At 38.4% G+C, this 21469-nt stretch overlaps 2 protein-coding genes across 2 annotated transcripts; both read left to right on the top strand.

The window, feature by feature from the left end:
* The first annotated feature begins 4381 nt into the window (after positions 1 to 4381).
* Positions 4382 to 11535, top strand: LOC147165706 (uncharacterized). The gene is made up of 5 exons (XM_086089845.1): positions 4382 to 4498; positions 5128 to 5460; positions 6148 to 6294; positions 9903 to 9940; positions 10011 to 11535. The coding sequence occupies exons 1-5, from the start codon at positions 4447 to 4449 to the stop codon at positions 10173 to 10175; spliced, it is 735 nt and encodes a 244-aa protein (XP_085945971.1). The 5' UTR covers positions 4382 to 4446; the 3' UTR covers positions 10176 to 11535.
* Positions 11536 to 13276: 1741 nt separating this feature from the next.
* il12rb1 (interleukin 12 receptor subunit beta 1) lies at positions 13277 to 21174 on the top strand. The gene is made up of 15 exons (XM_086089599.1): positions 13277 to 13452; positions 13907 to 14024; positions 14247 to 14401; positions 14600 to 14736; positions 14820 to 14859; positions 15230 to 15352; positions 15466 to 15542; positions 16175 to 16412; positions 16738 to 16866; positions 18257 to 18355; positions 18797 to 18952; positions 19050 to 19211; positions 19304 to 19379; positions 20043 to 20118; positions 20702 to 21174. Exons 1-15 carry the CDS (start codon positions 13377 to 13379, stop codon positions 20984 to 20986), a joined length of 1947 nt encoding a protein of 648 aa, XP_085945725.1. The 5' UTR covers positions 13277 to 13376; the 3' UTR covers positions 20987 to 21174.
* Positions 21175 to 21469: the final 295 nt, after the last annotated feature.

Below are 21469 nucleotides of genomic sequence, written 5' to 3'. Positions count from 1 at the left end.
AACCAGCAGAGAGAGAGAGACGGGTCACTGTTCACCTCCATGTGACTGGTGGGAGGGGAGCAGAGGGGAGGAGGGAGCTTCGCAGTCTATTGGTGGAGACTAAATCAATTCGGGCGGTGGGTGTCAGTCAGAAGTGGGAACTGGGAACGAAGCCATTGGACGCAATGATGTAATTCGCAGCTGGCAGTGGTTTCCGCAAACGTTCAGTGGTCTTCCACTTCTGCAGTTAATGACAGTTCAGATCACATGGGTGACAACCAAAGAAATGTCACCATCCAGAACCATTCTAGCTCCACAAATGCACCCACCAAAATTCTAACAAGTTTTATTATTTAAAAAAAGAGGAGAGAGAGACAGAGCATTCTACAGTATTGGAGTGTATAAATACAATTTAAGAGAAACAGTACTTTAGTACGACGGTGTATTAGGGCCACGTATAAATATATTTTTTTAGAGGGCGGGGGCAATATTCAGAGAAAAAAACTTGCAAATTTGCCACTTCATAAACTTGCAAATTTGCCACTTTATATAGTGGCAGATTTGCGAGGGGTTTATAAAGTGGCAAATTTGCAAGTTTATGAAGTGGCAAATTTGCAAGTTTTTTTCTCTGAATATTGCCCCCGCCCTCTAAAAAAATATATTTATACGTGGCCCTAATACGCCGTCGTACTTTAGTCTCTTGTCTCTCCCTTTCTCCAATTTTGTGTGCTCACTATTCTGCATATGTGTCATTTTCCTCTTCCCCCTTCTGCTTAGTGTGGACACACAGACCTCGCCACACAACCACATGGCAGTTTTAACAGAAAAGGCAAGAAAATATATAAACCGGCTCCCATAAACAGGAAATATCTACTATTGTTCACTTCAACTCGTTTGTCACCCGCACATCACAACATCATAAGTCTTTCTTTTTTTCTTTTTTTTAACAAATAGCAATACTTTATAAGGTTCACATACCATTAACTGAGCTGTTTTCATGAAAGTGGTTAACACCAAGGTCGGTTCATCCATCATCGTGACATGAAACGAATGCTAGCCAAATAGCAAGTGACCTAAAGCGTGCATTGTGTTGCTGGACACACAACGTGTTGCAAAAGTAATTCACCAACATAAAAATAACAAGGGGAATATTTCACAACTACAGTGTAGTTTAGCCAGTTGTTCCATTTCTTTTCCTACTACTACTCTTTTCTTCTTTCAATTTTCTAGTCCGCATGTCCTGCGGCACCGTACTGCCTGCCTCCTATAGGCCAGTTGTGGAACTAGGCCAGATAACTGGTTTTGGGATGAGGCTGTCGTGGCGTGCGGGTGATAGTGGACCGAATGAAGTACGGTAGAGTGAGGCGAGGCAAGTGTGCTCTTTAACGCAATTTAATTTAAAGAAGAACAAAAATCAAACAAAGTGCAACACAAGATACAACGTACAAACCAAAACTGGGAATAGACAACGAGAGACACCTGGAGCTGATTGGGTAACACCAGGGACCGGAATGACAAGCACAGGAGGACATGCTAAAACTTGACGAGACATTGACAAAGGGAGACACATCAGGAAAGCATGACCAGGCTCACGATTGTTTACCCACACAAAGGAAATGCTACCGTAAACAACGCTAATAGGATTGAGGCATACTGATGCCTAAATGACGATTTGATGTGTTTATTTCAGGTGTGATATATACAGTACAGTCCTTGATCTCAATGGGGATGGTTGGGGGCGCCACTGAATGTCTCCAACAGCAACCAGTGACAGAGATGACTGCAGTGTCTCTGTGGTTGCTAGGGAGCTGGTGATGGTTTGCTTGGTTGCTAAGTCATGTGCCGGGGTGAAAACACATTTCACGCTCCCTGACAGTCATAGTCACTCAAGTTACTTCAGCCTCGCTTTGTTGCTTTGACGCTCGATGTGCAAGTGGATATTAAGTTTACTGTAATACTTCATCCTTTGTGTACTGTCATTTGACTGAAGAATGTCAGGCCTTTTACATTAAGCTTAGTTAAATAGCCCACTAAATAACTCACAAAATAGCATTTATACGTAAACAGGTGATGAGATGAATGTTGGGGGCTGCAAATGACTCAAGCTCTCTCAGTTTTGGTAAAATCTTCTGAAAGGCAGCCCACGAAAGGGGTTTTACAATTATTAAGACCGCAGTATAAAATAGAAAAATGTCTCAGTGAATATTGCTCAGTGAGTGGTGTTAAAGGGGTTTCCATTCCCGCTAGGTAATTGTTTTGTTGGAAGAGCTTTTAATAAGTGAGTCAGTTTCAGAGTTACCATGGCAACAAGGGCTTTCCTGCTTCTCTCATCAGCCTGCACGCTAAGCCCCATTGTTGTTATGTGACACGACGCTCAGCAATTTCAGCACTTGTTCCTCAAAGTCACATTACGAATCAAGTACTTCGATCAATCAGTCTGTCAGAGAACTAGCATACAATACAACATAAACAAATATTGCTTTTGCAGTAGGTTTTGAGGATGTTTTGGGTCATTGTCCATCTGCATAGTAAAGCTTCGTCCAAAGACTTCTGAAGCATTTGGATGAATATGGTAAATGTCATGTGACCAAGGCCGAGCTATTCAGAAAACTGTTTTCTTCTTCTTTTTGCGAAGTGGTACAGAACGTGGCAGTGAGAAAGAAAAAAAAAAGATGCTTGAAGCGAGTCTCAATTTAATCATACATTTCAACAGCTACTGTTAGTTAATTCTAAAATGGATATGGTGGAAATTTAGAAAGAGCGTAATCATCCAGGGACTGACTATGAGATAAGCATTTATGCCTTAACCTTCAACCAGTAGATGTAGCCTAATGCTAGCTAGCATACTATGGTTAACTTGTGAGTCCTGTCAGGTCAATGAGTGTTTCTTTTGATAACTGACTCCCACCTACCCCACCAAAAATACTCGTAGTGCCTTGACTTACGTGTTTAACTTGTTCCGTGACCATAATTGCAGCTCAAAATACTTGTATCTCCAATCATTCTTCTTCTTCTTTGAAATGAATAAAAATGCCATTAATCTATTCCAGAACCATTTAAAATAATAATAAAAATGTAACATTGTTTTTCAAATAGTACACTGCAGTGCTGCACTTTATTCAACAAAAAAACATACAATACCGTAATAACATAAGCAAAACGTAATAAATTAAACTGTTTGTGTAACGTGTGTCAATTGTGTGGCTCCTTCTGGTGTGGTACCTTGGCCACTAGGGGGGCAGTATTACACATGCATGCGTCTATACACAAAAAGACGGTCCCATCTGCTCAGTAACCAACAGCAATATTGGGCATTGTTTCAGAATAAGAAAGGCACAAGGCCCATTCACTTGCATGATTCAATTAAGACCACAGGGGGGCACAATGAGACTAAAACGATTGCTTTGGTTTGCAGTACATTACTGTATAGTAGTGCATAACGCTGAAGTGTTATATTTTTACAACGTATGCAGTTCATTTTTCCATTTCAAACATTATCAAAACAAAGATGGGTAACTGATTTTCTGATAAAAAAAAATACTGGGGCTAGATTTCGGACAGGCCATAGAGTCATTAGCTTTTCAAATGACCATCTATTAAAAAAAGTTTTGTGCAGAGCTTGTGTAACACAGAGTGGTCATTACATATTTGCATTGTATAGTTATGTTCTTTTAACTCATTCACTGTCATTGACGGCTGTAGACGTCCAAAAACCATTTGAACTATTTCTATTAGTTTAACATTTTTTCCACTTTGTTAACAAGAGTATAAAAAACTGGAAAACAATTGATTGTACATTTAGAACAGACATAAAATTTGTGATTAATCGTGAGTTAACTATTGAAGTCATGCGATTAATTACAATAAAAAAAATTAATCGCCTGAAGCCCCAAATTTTTTATAATTTTTTCTTCTTCTTTTTTTTAAAGATTATTTAAAAAAAATGTCTAGGTTTTCATACTCTTGTTAACAAAAGTGGAAAAAATGTAAACTAATAGAAAAAGTTAAAATGAATTTTTGACGTTTATAGGCGTCAATGGCAGTGAATGAGTTAAAGGATTATTTCAACAAGAAGAAAATAAATAAATTCAATTTGTGTTAAACATAATATTGATGAAAAATTGGGTTTTGGTTTGGGTTTATAACAGATAAAAAAAAATTTTTTATTGTTTCTATGGTTACCATTAAAAAATGAAGAAAAAAATGGCTACTAGGGGGGGAAAGCAAACATACTCAAATCATTTGGATTCTCACTGAGCTGACTGAGTGCAAATAATAAGCATTTCCTCAACAAGTTGTTGTGCTTACACAATGACCGTTTTGCTCAGATGACAGGAGGTGCTTGCACTGCACAATTCAAGGCTGACTCTTCCTGTCAGGTTCATCTCAACATTTACACCTCAAAAAATAGCACATACATAGCAGGTTGGTATTACCAGTCTGGAGTATCAGGTTAAGGTCAAGGAGATGGAGGCTCTTTGGCCAGTTTTGACGATAGCAACTCACTTGATCATTAACGGTAAGTCTTCTTTTTTGGGGGGATAATGTGTTATGTATGTTATTTTTACTTCATTATTTCACACTTAAAAATGTGAATATACGTTACTGAGGCGTGCTCTCATTGTTAGACACTGTAGCTAATGGATGGGTTAGCTACTTCATTAATTACATGAAAAAAAAAATTTAATATGCACTTTACTTGGAATTGGTCAACATGGTAATGGTGGAGTTTTTTTAAATGATACTTTCATCAACACGTTATCACAAATTAATCAGATTTGAAGAATAATATACAGTACCTCATTTGACACATTTTGAAATTGTTATACATCGCACTGTTTGTACAGTGTGGGTTTGGTTCCCACTCAGTGACAGTGTGAATGTGAGCGTGAATGGCTGTCTGACTCTATTGCTGTTAATTTCATGCAATTTTAAGGAAAATGTTATACTGGGATATATATTTTGGGGGAAATGTTATGTCTCAAAAGTACTAGTGGTATCAGCACTTGGTATCGGCGTCGTTGATTCCTCCTCGTACTGGTATTGTTCTGGGGGGAAAAAGTGATATCAAACATCCCTTGAATTGTCTTGCGATAAATAATCATAAAAAGCAGGGATCCATATTTTGTGTATTCTCTCCATTCACAGGCCACAGCCGACGAACCCAAATCGCAGGGACCCTGGGCCACAACGTCACCCTTCAGTTCACATTAAACACCAGCGTCACTAACAGCAGCCATTTCGCAGTTTACTTAGTGGGCTCCACCAAAAAGGTGGCAGAGTACTGTCCTTGGGAATCGGGTTGCTTAAATGAACGTGGTTTTGACGTTTATGCTGAAAATTCTTCTGCATTTTGCCAAATTACCAACCTCACGCGAGGTCACAGCGGAAAATACAGGGCTACGCTATTCCCAAAAAACAGACCACCTGAAGAAAGTAATGAAGTGCGCCTGATCGTTCAGGAGAAGAGCAACAACACCAGTAAGATAAGACCTTAACTCACTTACTGCCATTGACGGCTATAAACGTCAAAAATTCATTGGAACTATATCTATTAGTTTCAAAAAAATTCCCACTTTTGTTGACAAGAGTATGAAAACCTAGATTTTTTTATTTTACATTTAGAACAGATATGAAATTTGTGATTAATTGTGAGTTAACTAGTGAAGTCATGCGATTAATTATGATTAAAAACTTTAATCGCCTGACGGACCTAATTTTTAATCTTTTCTTTTTTTATTCATTCACTGCCATTGACGGCTATAAAAGTCAAAAATTCTTTTGAACTATTTCTATTAGTTTAACTTTTTGTGACCCACTTTTGTTAACAAGAGTATGAAATCCTAGAATTTTTTGGGTACATTTAGAACCGATATAAAATGTGTGATTAATTGTGAGTTAACTAGTGAAGTCATGCGATTAATTACAATTTAAAAATGTAATCGCAACTTGCCCCTAATTTTTAATAATCTTTTTTTTTTTTTTATGAATTTATGGCAGTGAATGAGTTAAGCATGTTTCAAAAAGGCAGAGTTTTCCTAGTAATTTCCTACATGTAGAGTTGTTGTTTGACTTTCGTCTTATTTCCTTTCAGTCAAGTCTTGCCACAGCAAGTAGACACAAAAACAAAACAAAACTTCATCTTTCATTTTCTTTCCACTCCCACAGTTTCTGATGAGCAGGAGTACAGAAAAACAAGCAAATCTCCACCAAGCATTTTTTCAAGTGTGACCCTCACCGTACTTGTGGTTTTACCTGTCGTCTTGTTGGTGGCAACATTACCCTGGTTCTTCTGGTGTTGTGCCCGAGCTCGAGGTAAGGACTTTATTTACTTCCATGGATAAATGACGAGGGCTAAGGTTTTTTTGCTTGACGTTATCAGGTTTGAAATCCAGCTCCCCACAACCCTAAACAATATACAGTAATTGGAAGACACCAAATTGGCTGGAAATGTGTACTAGAATTGCAGGAATATGCCAAGGCTTTCATAGTCTATGGGCATGGCCCGTGACTTTCTGCATATGCCTAAAATAACTTTTTGTGTTGTTGCAAATGCCATATTATTTTTATTTCACAGTATTTCTTTAAAAAGAAAACAAACAAAAAAATTATATAAAAAGGCTTTGCTCCATGCCAGTAAATATAGCAAAGAAGCATATAGACTCGAGTTATAAATGCCCTCCAGATATGCTTTACTACATTTGAGCCAGCAACACCATTTGAAAAAGGATCAAGATCAAAATGCAAAGTTCTAATTAAATTAATCTGTCTATTTCCACTAGCACTTGACCCTATTAAAGTCATAGAAGAGCTCGAGTCTATCCAGTTGACTTTGGGCAAGATTTAATTTTACGATACAAACACTTATATTTTTAATTCTTTGTGATAAACAACTCAACATGAATATTTTACCATACAAAAATAGCTCATACAAAAATTATGTTTACAAAAAAATATATATATTTTTTTTTAGAGATCCATGCCTGAAGTGGGGGGCATAAGCATCTTCACTGGTGGGGTGACTGATAGGCTATATGTTTTGTTGTTTTTAAAGAAAGCTTCCTTTTGTGCTCACTCTCACTTTTATGTTCATACTTGTTTTTAAAGGTTACTGGTATACTTGGCGTTTCAAACAGGCCCAATGACCTGACAAACAAACCGCATTTGCCACTCGTGGACTGTAAATGCGTACAATAAACGGCATGTCCTCATTACCAGAGGAATCTGAAACTTTACAAAAAGATGTAAAACAATATATTCTTTACCTCTTTCATAAAACATATCTCCATCTTTTCAAGACAAGATTTATTCATCAAAAATTCAGAATATCCTCACAATTGACAGAATTATCCAAATTCATTCAATAATTCTGTGTTGTCTACCATTTTTACAATCTTGTTTTAAAAAAGATCATGTGATGCATTTTGGATGCAATTTAGACTAAGACAACATTACTTCTGTTTTTTGTTTTTCAAACAAGCAATAACCTGATGAGACATGATACGGCAATCTCAAAACATTAGGTAGAATCATGTTAACTCATTCACTGCCATTGACGTCAAAAATTCATTTGAACTATTTCTATTAGTTTAACATTTTTTTCCACTTTTGTTAACAAGAGTATGAAAACCTAGATAAGAAAATAAATAAATACAGATATAAAATGTGTGATTAATCGTGAGTTAACTAATGAAGTCATACGATTAATTACAATTATTATTTATTTAAATTTTTTTAATTTTTAAGAGCTCTTAAAAAATAAATAAATAAATAAATAAACAATTAAAAATTGTAATCGCCTGACGCGACTTAAAAATTAGAAAAAATTTGCGGCGTCGGGCGATTCAAATTTTTTATCATAATTAACTGTTTGACTGCCAAAAAGGTTTAATAACGTTTAGTAAAATCCAAATGAGTGCCGCCAAAGACGTTAAAAGACGTTCACTATGTTTTTTTGTTTTTTGGGGGGAAACGAGTGGAGGAAAGCCTTGGCAAGCTGTGCTGAAAGTAGGTCGAGTTAGTACAATGACTATTTTTGGGCACTAGATGGCAGCGATGACTCTCTTTGGACAAGATCGGGTAGGAGTCAGTAGAAGACGTGAGGCGGAGCTAGAGTGTTGAGGGGAGAATGGCTGAGGAAGCGAAAATGGCGACCGGTTGCAAGCAGGTCACGCTTGAGCATTTTTTTCAAAGACGAAAAGCATCGACCAATGCTAAAGAGCACATTGATGATGATGATGGTGACTCCGAGATTGACGCCGAAGTTGGAAGCGTTGACGCGGCAGGTTCGATCACGTCGTAAAGCCTCACCGGCTAGCAATGCTAACGCCGGAAAACGAGCACTTCTGCACAGGCGGACGTTCAATCGGACGATGAAGAGTACTCCGAGTCCAATGCATATTCATCGGAGGAGTGGGTACAGTCTGATCACAGAAAAGACACTGGTTCTGGACTACGATGCCACCATGAATGGAGTGGATAAGATGGATCAGAACATCTCTTACCACCCGGTATAGGAACTGAAGGACATGAGGAAGCCAGACGTAACACCAGGTCACCGTATCATGATCCTGAGAGTAGACTTGATGACAACATGGCCAAACACACACTGCAATATATACCTGCTACTCCCCGGAAAAAGAGGCCGGCAAGAAAGTGCACGCGAAGGGGCAATCGCAGTGAAACTAATCTGTGGTGCAAATCCTACTGCGTCCCCTTGCACGCAGGGGAGTGTTACACAATATACCACACAAAAAGAAAAACTGTGTAGTTGAAACATCCACACAATTGTAAATAGTACCACAGTTGCACACATTTGTAAATAGTTTGCCAAATTGTTTTGTCAAATTGTTACACTGTTGAATGTAAATAAACGTATTTTGAGACGGTCGTTTAGTAACCAGAAGATCGGCTGTTCGCTCCCCGCTCTCCCCTTGAGCAAGGCACTTCACACACATTGCCTCCAGTGCTACTCACACTGGTGTATGGAAGGTGCGAATGTTTGGTGGTGGTCGGAGGGGCCATGGGCGCACACTGGCAGCCACGTTTCCGTCAGCCTGCCTCAGGGCAGCTGTGGCTACTTAAGTATCTTACCACCACCACAGTGTGAATGTGTGAGTGCATGAATAATGGTTCCATTCCATTGTTGAGTGTCTAGAAAAGCGCTACATAAAACCAATGCATTATTATTAATAAGAGAAGAAGAATAAAACATATTTTTGGCAAAAAGCATCATTAATGTGATTTCCTACGGTTACTCAATAAATTGTAATAAAGGAAGAAGAACTGCAGTGCATCGTAAATGTCTTAGTAGATCATCAATAGACTGTTTTTATGTGAACATTGTATATTATGCAGATTACCTACATAAAGGGGGAACTATTTCAAAATGTTATTTTCTTAACTCATTCACTGCCATTGACAGCTACAGGCGTAAAAAATTAATTTGAACTATTTCTATTAGTTTCACTTTTTTTTCCACTGTTGTTAACAAGAGTATGAAAACCTGTAATTTTTTATATTTATAATTTTTGTTAAATTTTTAATAATCTTTTCTTTTTTTATTGGAGGCATCAGACGATTAATTTTTTTTAATTGTAATTAATCACATGACTTCACTAATTAAATTTGATATCTGTTCTAAATGTACAGTAAAAAAAAATCTAGTTTTTCATACTCTTGTTAACAAAAGTGGAAAAAAATGTGAAACTAATAAATAGTTCAAATGAATTTTTGACGTCTATAGCCGTCAATGGCAGTGAATGAGTTAATAATTTTGATGACTAGAGTTTATAACCAACAAAAATCTCACAATTATCGCTCAAGAAAGGAAGTTTTACTTTGTGAATTGTTATTAAGACGCACCTGTATAACCCTTGTGATGAAAGTTTACTGATTTGCTCAACTCGTCTTCTTTCATTCAGCCAAAAGAGCACAACAAAATTCCTCACCCTCAATACAGGTAAGAACTCTTGCTGTTGTAGGAAACATTTCAAACACATGCTTCATTTTCACTTTTGTTCTCTTCTTAGGTAGCAAGTGTGGCGTCGAATAACATGCCCGAGGACGATTTTACCTACAGTGTTCTGGACTTTCCTAAAAGAGACACCACACGGTTGGACAGCAAGACAAATGATACAGAATATGTCAGGGTTCAGCACCTCACAGCTGGTCATTGTTTAAGCACTGGTCTGTGATAGTAAGCAAAGGTTTGGAAAATGTATTCTACATAAATACATGTTTATATTAACCTTAATATTTCAATGGATAAATGTTTTATTTTGTTAAAAAAAACTTAAAAAGAAGAATGAATTGTGAATTTTTTAAAGAAGTTTGGGATTTTATCTCATTTAACTTTAGAATTTTTTATGACATATGTACAACTACGTACACGAGAAGGTGTGAAGTGTCAGCAAAGTTTTGGTTTTATTTTCTGTCATGGAATCCGCATGGTACAATAGTGGTTAACACAGCTTACATCGCCGTCAAACCTGTGCAACATCTGGAGAGAATTTTGCACGTTCTGTTGGTGCTTGCGTGAGGTTTCTATGGTTACCGCCCACATTTTAAGAGCACGCGTCCTAGGTTATTTGAAGTTGAGTGGTGTGAGTGTTAATAAAGACTTTTTTGAATTACCCAGAATGCAGTGGCGGTTGCCATATTGGTGGGAAAATCCGGCTACCACTTCGGAGAGCAGAGGAATGTCTGTTTTGCCATCTTCGCGTGTCATGGCTGTAATAATCTGGGGGGAAAAGGCGGAGACTTTTCTTTTTTTTTCGACTCCGGACAATTATTACAAATCAGGGATGAGAAACCCAGAAAAATAGCGGAATGACAAAGACGACTTTGGCTGGTTGCACCAACAGATCAAATCTGTTAGTGCAACAGGTCAAATATTCCCCCCTCGAATATAAGCGATCTTTTTTTTTTCTTCTACGGCAGTGGTGTCAAACTTATATTAGCTCAGGGGCTACATGGAGGAAAATAGATTACCAAGTAAACAATTGGCGTCAGTTATACACAGATTTTAGCTATTTGCAGGCCTGTCCTAAATAGCGGGGCTCAACTGAAAATATATTGTATTGTTCCAAAAAAGAACACAAATGCAAACCGCATTAGGTTGTGTGTAAAATAATGACATCTAGGTCAATTCCATGTACAATTTACATTGCTCATCTGAGGATTTCTTGTGAAATTATGAATGTTTATGTTCTGATTTGGGCTGTCTTGATTATTTGGTCTGACATGACTCTTTTTTGTTGTTTTTTTACGTTACAAGATCATCTCGTGGGCCGGATTAAACCCCTTTGCGGGCCTGATCCTGCCCACGGGGCTTACGTTTGACAGGATGTCTTTCTTTAACGAGTCTATACTTTAAAATTTAATGTATTCACGACAGAGGATGTTAAACACACCTGTCTCTAATTGATACGATCTAAATCACCAATCAAATGCAATTATCAATCAATTAATCAATCGATCAATCTTTTCATACTTAAAAAGCAACACAAAGTGCTTCACACAAAAAAAAGGAAAAGCACGAAGAGATTCCCACCCACATGTAGTCTGTGGACCCTTGTTAAACGTAGGTGAGACCTGGTTGCCAGCCAATCGCAGGGCACACAAAGACGAACAACCATCAACAATTTGGAGTGTTCAATTAACCTGCCATGCACGTCTTTGGAATGTGGGAGGAAACCAGAGTACCCGGAGAAAACCCACGCAAGCACGGGAACTAATATAAAAACTGTCTTAATTGTTAGTATGACAGGCAGAAGATTGTCCAACATTAGGCGACAGCAGAATGCAATGATTACCTTAACAAACACTGCTCTCTACTGGTTGTCAAGTACAAGTACTGTACTAATATCACATAGATACTTTGCCCCATCCAAGTGCCAAAGTTACAGGGTTGAATGTCATTTGCAAGTGAAATTTTATCAAGATGGAACAAGAAACAAGTTGCATACAGTCAAGAAAGAAATGCAAACTTCGTATCTTACCTTTTTTTTTTTTTTTGCATCTTCCTTCTTAACAGTACAGGGACTGTATGTATGTAAAGTCACAAATCTATCTTATCATGCTGTAAACCGATAAACTGTCTTCATTAAAATACTGTAACATCAAGAGGCAGGTCATCAGGATGCGATTTACTGGGACCAAACAGCATGCATAACGTCCGCTTCCTTTTCATTGAAATTCAAGAAATTTAGTGCCATCCAGGGCTTTAATTTCCTCCAGAATGGAAAAAAGTGCCCTGAATTAGCAAGTGTCTTTTTTGCATCAGTGGGACTAAATCTGCACACTCTAAAAACGGTTGGGTCAAAAATGGACCATCCCAACTTTTTAAATCAAATTATTAAAATAAAATCATTTAAAACTTAAGCCACAAAGAAACCTTCTTTTTTTTGGCCGTGTTTTGTGAATCATTCGTTTGACCCAACTTTTTGGATTACAGTAAATGAATAAACTGACTGAATTTTTATATTAATAATTACACTATTTTTTTCACTAAATTACACTATTAAAAAACCAACTGAATTTGGTCAAAAATGAACCAACCCAACTTTTTGAGTTATGTAATCCAAAATACGTTGGGTCAACTTAAATAATAACCCACAAAGCAACCCGATTTGTTTTTTGGTTTTGTTTGTTTATTTGTGTTTTTGTGGTTTTGACTCAGCTTTTTGGGTACATTGAATAACACAATTGAATTGGGTGAAAAATGCACCAACCCAAACAAAAAGTTGGGTAAAATTAATTAATAACTCAAAAAGCAACCCAATTTTGGGGTTATTTGGTTTATTTGAATATCCCAAAAAGTTGAGTTGGTCCATTTTTGACCCAATTTGGGATATTTTTGACCCAACTGTTTTTGGAGTGCAGTGGAAGGAAGTACCGCGTGTTTTCTTAAGCTGGAACCCAGGGCCAACAGATCAATTGAAAACCGCAGAGGATCCAGAATTGAGCTCTGTGGAACACCATATGACAGTGGGGCCAATACCATTTCTAGAAGTTGAGGTAAGCTTGAAAGTTTTGGAAAAACACTACACACAAAACAAAATGGTCTACTTTCACATCATTGAAAGTTTCTCTGTCGACTTGATTGTGAGAGTGGTGTCACAAACACAAATACGGGATATGTTGTCATGCAAGCTCTCAGTAACCTTTGTTTCTGTATGAGAATGTGTCGGTCTGCTGACACGTGTGGTTTTCTTCTGCACCTCATAGAACCTGACAGATCTGAAACCTGTGACATTTCTGAGAAACAGATCTGGGTTACGCGAAGGCAGGTTAAATGACACACCTCTGTGTCTCGCGCTCATACACACACACACACACGCACACACACCCACACACAAACACGAGAATTGTTATCTAAAGCTAAATTGGAACTCATGGAAACTTTGGGCTGGAATTTATCACTTCGATGCATTGCTGTGTTGCTTATGTTCACTACAAGTTCCAGCAAAGGTAAATGAACATGATTGTAAATACTATTCATTTGTAATATTATTTAACCTGCCAATTTACTACTGCCTATTAAAAAAACATAAAATAAATACATAAATAAAATAACAGGATAGGATTCCAATTAGACATAAACTGTATAGTCAGACTTTTCAATACAAGATACTCCTTTGGATGTAGAATATAGTAGAGCAGTTCATTTATTTCTGTAGATCTATTCTTTCTGTCTGTCTCTTGCCTTTGGAATCAATATGGTTTGATTATGTAATGTTTGGTACAAATCATGAGAATTCATTGACTTTTCAGTGTGCTATCCAACAGTGTATTCTGTACTGACTTAATGTCTGAGTGTTCTCTGGCTAACTTTCATATTTTGAAGCAGCAGTGTGAATTTGATTCCTTCTGAAAAACCTTTTGAGAATCAAATCAACTGATCCTAAACTCATTTGTGGGTCAGAATGTGAGGCTCCTTCAAGTCCTCAATGCTTCAGAAGAAACAACGAGTCGAATGTTTACAACTGTGAGTGGAGCGTGAATACAACACACAGAGATGTGACATATGACCTCTATTTCAGGTAAGAACTGAAGTGTAAAATAAGGATACGTACATGTTGATGTTAGGGATGAGCATCTGACCAAAATGAAAAAATGATTGAAAAATAACATGCTATCAATTGGTATTTTAGGAATATTGTTTTTAGAATATTTTGTCATAGCTCATTTACATAATAACGTGCGTGTGATCTGATCCTCATCCCGAGAACATGAATTCCTTTCTGCCTGCGTATTCAAATCAGTTGGAGAGTAACACCTTGGAGATTTCAAGAGACCCGTGCTCAGTTCAATTCAGAGGTGCTGGTCAAATATCGAAGTGTTGACATTTGGGTAGAAGCTCGCATAGGAGAATCTGCATGCAAGTCAACCGAAACCTCTGTTATACTCAGTGAGACAGGTGAGAACCATTTCAGCTTTGTATGAAATCCAGTACAGTATCTGGGGCAAGGGGGTGGTTGCCAAAACTTGCAAATGGGTACTGCAATGGCACCTCTTAGTTGGGGTTCCATCCACACAGGTGTGCTATAAAAAAAGGGTCAACGGAATGGCAAGGAGAAAAAAAATACAATCATAAAATGTTGCTCCCCATCAACAGTTAAATTCGAAGCACCAAAAGACATTTCAGTGGCCTGGTTTCAAAACCATCTCAATGTGACCTGGATCGCTGCAGAGAAATACCCGGCCTTGGCTGAAGTTTGGTTTCGAACAAATGAAACCAAGCCATGGGAAAAGGTCGTTTGTTTTTGATAAATCATGTGTGTCAATTTATGTGTTTTCTTATTCTAATAACGATTTGATTCTTTCATCCTTTACAGAGACTGAAAAACACAGAGTTCACCCACAATAAAATGGCATGTGAGTATTCAAATATTTTGGAAAGTTGAGTCAACTGCCATTACTTTTTCCCTCCTTGTTAAACAAAACCAATAATATTTGTTATTCGGCAAAGATATCAATAGGTCACTACAGATACTTACACAAAGATATTTGGAAACATTAAATGTATTTATGTCACTGATTTTTTAACTGGTTCAATTCCCATCTTGGCAATGAGATTTTTGGTTGCTTGTCTTGCATGTGCCGTGCAACTTATAGTGAAAGCTTCAGGACATAGTCTGCTGGGATAAGCTTCAGCAACCCGCAACCCTTAACTGAAAAGTAGTGAAATTGAAACTGAAAATATGAACTTTGATTTATTTGCGGCTTTATTGTATTTCCTATTCAGACCAGTTAACTTTTGAGAACCTGCAGAAGCGTACGTCCTACCAGGTTAAGCTCAGACATCACACCAAAGTGACCCGCAACCCGCTGTGGAGCGAATGGTCCCCACTCGTGATTGTTCCTGCAGGTGACATCACAATATCTCTTTGAATAAATTATTACTATTGCTACATTAATCAGACATTGAAATATTATTTGAGACAAATAGGCTGCTCATCTTCATTTGGCTTTCTACTGCAGAGCTTGAAGATAAGCTGGAGGTCAATGTGACGTTGAACCAATTAGAAGCGGCACGGAAGGTCACACTCATGTGGAAGGTAAGCCAAAATTTGGACAAACTCCCGGCCATTTTCACTGAAGCAACCCCCTTCGCTCACAGCTGGTTCACTGGATATTGAGTGATTTTGCAAGGCCCACAGAATATTCTGTTCTATTGCTATAAAACATGGAACCGCCCAAAGGAAAGATTAGAGTCTCTTCATTCATCAGGAAAAAAAAGTATATTTGTATCTGTTTCCATTTTGCAGCAATTAGCTTTAGACTATAGCTAAGTTTCATCGTTATTTACAAACCTATTGAAAACACTGGCAAAAAGAGCTTGTTACAACATGGCCCTGGCTGATCTCTTATACTCTCCTGACACCTGCTGGCCGTTTTTTGTAATAACTACCATTGTTTTAAGTGACCTCTTCAGGTCAGAAGCTGCATCAAAACCTGCATTAATGCTCTAGCATTAAAAAAAAAAAAACATAAAAAAACAAATGTATAAATACGTTTTAGGGAGTGAAGAACAAAGCATTAAAAAATGTAGGTTATAATTTCAACGCGGACTGCAGGTTGGAAGCGTAAGGTGCGTGCTAATCAGTTATTAGCGTTTCCCTCCCGGGATGGAATTAAATGTAATTGTAATTGCTGTTTAATCGTAATTGAGCTGCACTTTGTTTCTTAGCCAGTTCACCATGCAGCAGCAGCAGGCTTAGACGGAGTGACATACATCTTGAGCGACACACAGTCTTCCGGAGGATGTCCGTGTAAGAAGAAAAAGACCCATACCACCAACAGGACTGAATACACAGACTATGTTTCCTACTCTCCGGTCAACTTCTCTGTTATTGCCAGAAACTCAGCAGGCTCCTCTCCCACAGCCATCGTACAAATACCAGAAGAACTTGCTCCCAATTTGAAACGTATGATTTACTGTATAATGCATGTACTGTATGGAGAAAAGTATTGGGACATGTAGCTATTTTGTAATCCGTCCAGGAAAACATTTGCGATCTGAGAGATGCTCCCAGCCGTAGCCACCATCTCTGTTCTAGTTCATCCCAACGTTGTTTGATGCGGGTTGAGGTCTATGACTTCTTCCACCGTGTACTAGGACACCGTTGGGCATAGTCCAACCCTGATTGAAAAATTTGTTGATTAAGAGATGTATCCCAATACTTGTGTCCATAGTATGCAGTAAATGTATCCAGAAATAAGCATTGTATGAATGTTGTTTATATTTTGCAGCTTGTAGTAAACCATTAGCGGATAAAAAACTGAATGGGACCAGCTGCCACGAGTGGTACAAGCTTCAAGATGGAGACTTAAGGCTGGTGGCAAGAAGGACTAAAAGAAACATGAACCATTTTAGAAACAGTAAGTTGCTGTTAAAGACCCAAATCTGTGATTTACAAAAGGGTCAAAATAACACAAAAACTGACTATGCTAGTTCATGACTAACATTTCCCACAAACAGTATAACGCTACGTTCAGACCGAATCGGAAATATCGCGATGCTAGTCACGCAACGCTAGTCTCGCGCGTGTTTGTTCGCGGGGTTCTCAAATATGATTTGTTTCGCTCCGCGCCGCAACGGAAAAAGAGGAGGGATTTCCATTTCGGTAGGTGGTGCTAACTTTATTGTAGTATTGCTAGCTTGCTTCACACTTTGACAATTAAACAAACAAACTCACCAGGTAAGCCAACACCCACGCTTCTTCCTCCAAGCAATCTCCTTTTTGGCCCGGTCCCGGTTACACGTAGCTCGCCGGGTGCCTGCAAACCGTGACGATCAAGCTATTGTTAGAAATCATTCATTTGATTTCCTGCGTGTTAAAATAAATCTCAAAGTTGAGATCTCGTGAAGAAGTTTCTGGCCAGCTTTTATTATTCAGAAATTTCCGAACCCACTTTGGATCCGTGCTCAATCAGCAGTGACCGCAAAGTGTGCCTCTCGCTCTCTGCTCTTGCACACTTATACAAAAACAGTGTTTAGAAAGACTACCCCCCCCCCCCCCTGTCATCTTGTTCTGTCAGCAGAGTGAAATACACAACTTAGAATCCTACACCGTTCCTATCTCAGTCCACTCCAGATGTGGGTAAACAATTGGTCCCCGGCACCTCCTTGCACCAGGAAATTTATGGACAGACCTCTGCTTGCACTTTCAAACATCCCCTCATTTAGATAACTCAGAAACCTTCCTAGACATTTCTTTCCCAGAGAAAAGAACAAAGGACTATAGATTGACTAACATTTGAATTAACTGTTGTCTTATTATTACACAGCTCTAACTAATATCAAAAACGATTAAAATATAAATTGAAACAGAAAAACAATGTTAATAATCTAACACTATCCTCCGTTGCTATGCTACACGTTCTGCGTATAACTTTTCCCTAACTCATTATACTGTGTTTTGTCTGCTGTGTGACGTATTTGGTGACGTAGACTATCTCGACACCGATTGGCTGTCGCTGACGCGATGGCGCCAAAAGTTCAATTAAGCCAACGCCGACGAAATGGACGAAGTAGCGAAATGATCGCCGGAAACGGCCCAAACGCTCCGCCCGCGCAGAGTCCATTGACTACAATGCAATCGCACCACCGGAAACACCTCCCCCACTGTTGGTCTGAACGTAGCATTAGCTATAAACTAAACTAGATCATTAGCAAATTGATTGTACACTTTTGACTAACTCATTATACTTCTCATGTCTCATTACTTAGAGTAGTTATATATACTCTGTTTGTCTTTCTGTTATATAGGCATCAAGGACTATGTGCGTTACATTTACTTTGAGCACCTGTGCGTCAATGAGAGACCAAAGACAGTTCAAATGTGCCTCTATTATAAACAAGAAAATGGTAGGTTGATTTGAGCTTGGTTGTCAAAATTATGGTTTACCTAACTAATGCTTGTGGATATTTGCATTTGTCGAGGTCATTCCATTATTAGGGCATTGAATTGTTTAGACTGTCGTTTTGCATTCCGAAAGAAAGATACCATTCGTGGTTTGGGCGTGCCTCACTTGGGGTGTAACACGTATTTGGGTTTTCCACACCAACTCAGGAAGGTGCAGTCCCAACCAACGTGTATGAACGCAGCCTGCTCAAATGAAGGCGAAACATTTTCTAAGGCAACCAGAACAATTGTGTTCGTAAACTTTATGGACATTTTTTTGGGGGGTTCAGCCGAGGTGTTGAAGGGGTCTAGTTTGGTGGACTCAGTAACATCTCTGCTTCTTGCAGATATTTGTTGTCCTTTGTCACGTTCATTGAATTTTGTCTGTTTGTTCATCCCTTCAGTTCCCAAAATAGCTCCTCAAGACTTGTTCACCTTCAATGAAACACATAATTCTGTCACACTGTCTTGGAAAGCCATTCCCACAGAAGATAGGCAAGGTTTCCTTACACACTACAATGTGTGCAGGGTGCAAATAAGTTCTAAGGATGAGTACAATCGTGAGTACTTGACTGACATGACCCGTGGGTTCACTGCACATTCTCTTGTTTTCTAATTGTTTTCAGTATATATACATTGATATTTTCAAACCTATAGTTTCAGAATGCAACAGTGTACCAGCTTCCTTGACAGAATACCGTATGGAAAATTTGACACCAGTAACAAAATACAACATCACTGTGGCTGGAGTGACAGGAGCTGGAGAAGGTCCAAAGGCCACACTTATTCTCAACACACAGCCAATAAATCCAATGACAGGTATTATACCATGCTTTCCATTCACATACCATAGTATACAACAATGCATGTTAATGGAATATTGTTTTTTTTTCTCTCTATCTCTCCAATAGGATGGTGGAAACTTGGTTTGATTATGGCATGTCTGTTCATCTTTCTTTCAGTGGTGTCCTCATGTATCTGGAAAAGGTAGATAAGCCTATTTATTTATTTATTTATTACAAAGATAAATACTCAAGTACAGAGACACATCGTACTTAGACTCGTACCTAGACTCAACCACTGTCTGAGTTAGCAAACGTTTATCTTCATACATTTACATTTACATACAAAGCCATATTCACTTATCTCATTCAAACGTATCGGAGTGTAGCGTTGACGCAGGGTATCAGTTGCCTGCGTAAATTACCCTTTTTAGTTTAATATAACTTACTTTATATTATATATATTATATAGACCCCGTGCTGTACACTAGTCAACGGCAGGACATGTTTTTTCCCTTTGGTCCCATTTTAAATCCATCTCTTTGTGTTGTACTAGCCACATTAGCGCTAAGCTAGTTTATGTCTTAGGACCGGCGTCCAAGTTTTCCAACTTTTGTCTGTTGTTAGGACGACATAGACACTGCCTAACTGGGCTTTTTAATTTTTTTTATTTTATTAATTTAATGCTCATTAGCCAGCTAAATAAAGGGACTATCATTATTCTAAACTGGCACACAAAAAAATGAAATCAAAACAAATTGTAAGTGGGTCAGCGTGACAGATTGTGTTAAACTTTGACTGTTGTATTTTAAAATAAAATGTTGTTGAGCATTAGACAATTAATATAACACTTGTTCTTTATGTTTAGAATGAAAAAAAAGATACTTCCTCCACTACCAAACCCTCCTATTTTGGATTTTTTCTCTCATCAAACAGTAAACCAGGTAAATCTCATGCCAATTTCTATTTATATAAATATTTATTTTATTTTTATTATTTTTATTTCATGTTATAACCTTAACCAACTGAATTTTGTGATGGTTGTGAGTATAAAATATAAATGGAATTTGGGGAGGAGGGGGGGTTCCTGTGTGCATGTGACTTTGCGTGACGTTTCAGGAAGACTCATTTCAAAAGTGAGAAAGGAGAAGGCAGTTAGAATGTGGTTTTTGTTTGCATATTTCAGGGATCCAGACAAAGGTAAGAAATTCCCTCTTGTTGCTGAAAGTTGATGTGAGAAAATTGTCAATTTCGCTTTAGATGAGCGAGTCAACCCAAAACTTTCTTTCCATTTTGCTACTTGCTGTCAACTGAAAATGACACCGCAGTTGCTCAGGGTTTAGGTAACGACCAATCATGGCTCAGCTTGCAAACACCTCATGACCAAACTTCAAAGATAGGTGAGCTGTGATTGGCCATTAGCCTACCTGAGCCCTGAGCAACTATGATGTAATTTTCAGTCAACAGTACGTTGCAAAATGTCCGCTATCGGCTCCTCATTTCCTCTGATATCATGACCCATAACAGGAAATGTGGGAGGAGAAGGAAGAGGTGGTGCATGATGGGACACTGCAGCAGTTGCCTCCAAAGGGCCACACAGGAGGTGGGGATGCAGAGGAGACCACCATGTTGGTAAAAACGGATATCAAGAGGGTGTCTGACGGGAGCAAGGACGATGCTCGGAACCCTTCTTCTATTCAACAAGCACTGAGGGGTTCCACCGAGGAGGAAATGCCAAATATGGAACAAGAAGATATGCTTGCCTTGCTGCAATACAGGAGAGGATTGGTCTTTGATATGAAGACGGACTAGTGTTAAATTGATAAAGAAGTGACTTTCGGCATTTACTCTGAGATCAAGTTTATCTCCAGAACTGTTTAATCATTGTTTTATTTGCCTTTACTGTATGTGTCACATTGCCCATTTTCCAACCACAGAGCACCCCAAATTATGATCAAGGAAGAAATGTTGACTACACGAATAAATGCTTGAGTTTTCCAGTTGAATCAATAAAGTCTGAGGAAGTTGGAAGCCATGGATGCTGGCCCGGACACCGGGCGCTTGCCCTGGCCACGCATCTCGCACTTATTTGCCCTGTGTAGTCTGGTTGACCCTACCAGTGCATAAAGCCCACCACAACTAAGCTACTGGGATCACTGTCATACACAAACAGCTCCACTACAAAATGAAGACTACATACATAAACAATATCACTTCTCTGATGGAATATAGACGACTTTACAGACGCCAGACAGAAAAAATACATGCGATACCACCATTTGGCCACTAGAGGAA

This window comes from Leptonotus elevatus, chromosome 11 (assembly GCF_054856555.1).
Source record: "Leptonotus elevatus isolate MCC_2025b chromosome 11, RoL_Lele_1.0, whole genome shotgun sequence".
NCBI classification, from domain to species: Eukaryota; Metazoa; Chordata; class Actinopteri; order Syngnathiformes; family Syngnathidae; genus Leptonotus; species Leptonotus elevatus.
This window is presented reverse-complemented; position numbering and strand designations above follow the sequence as displayed.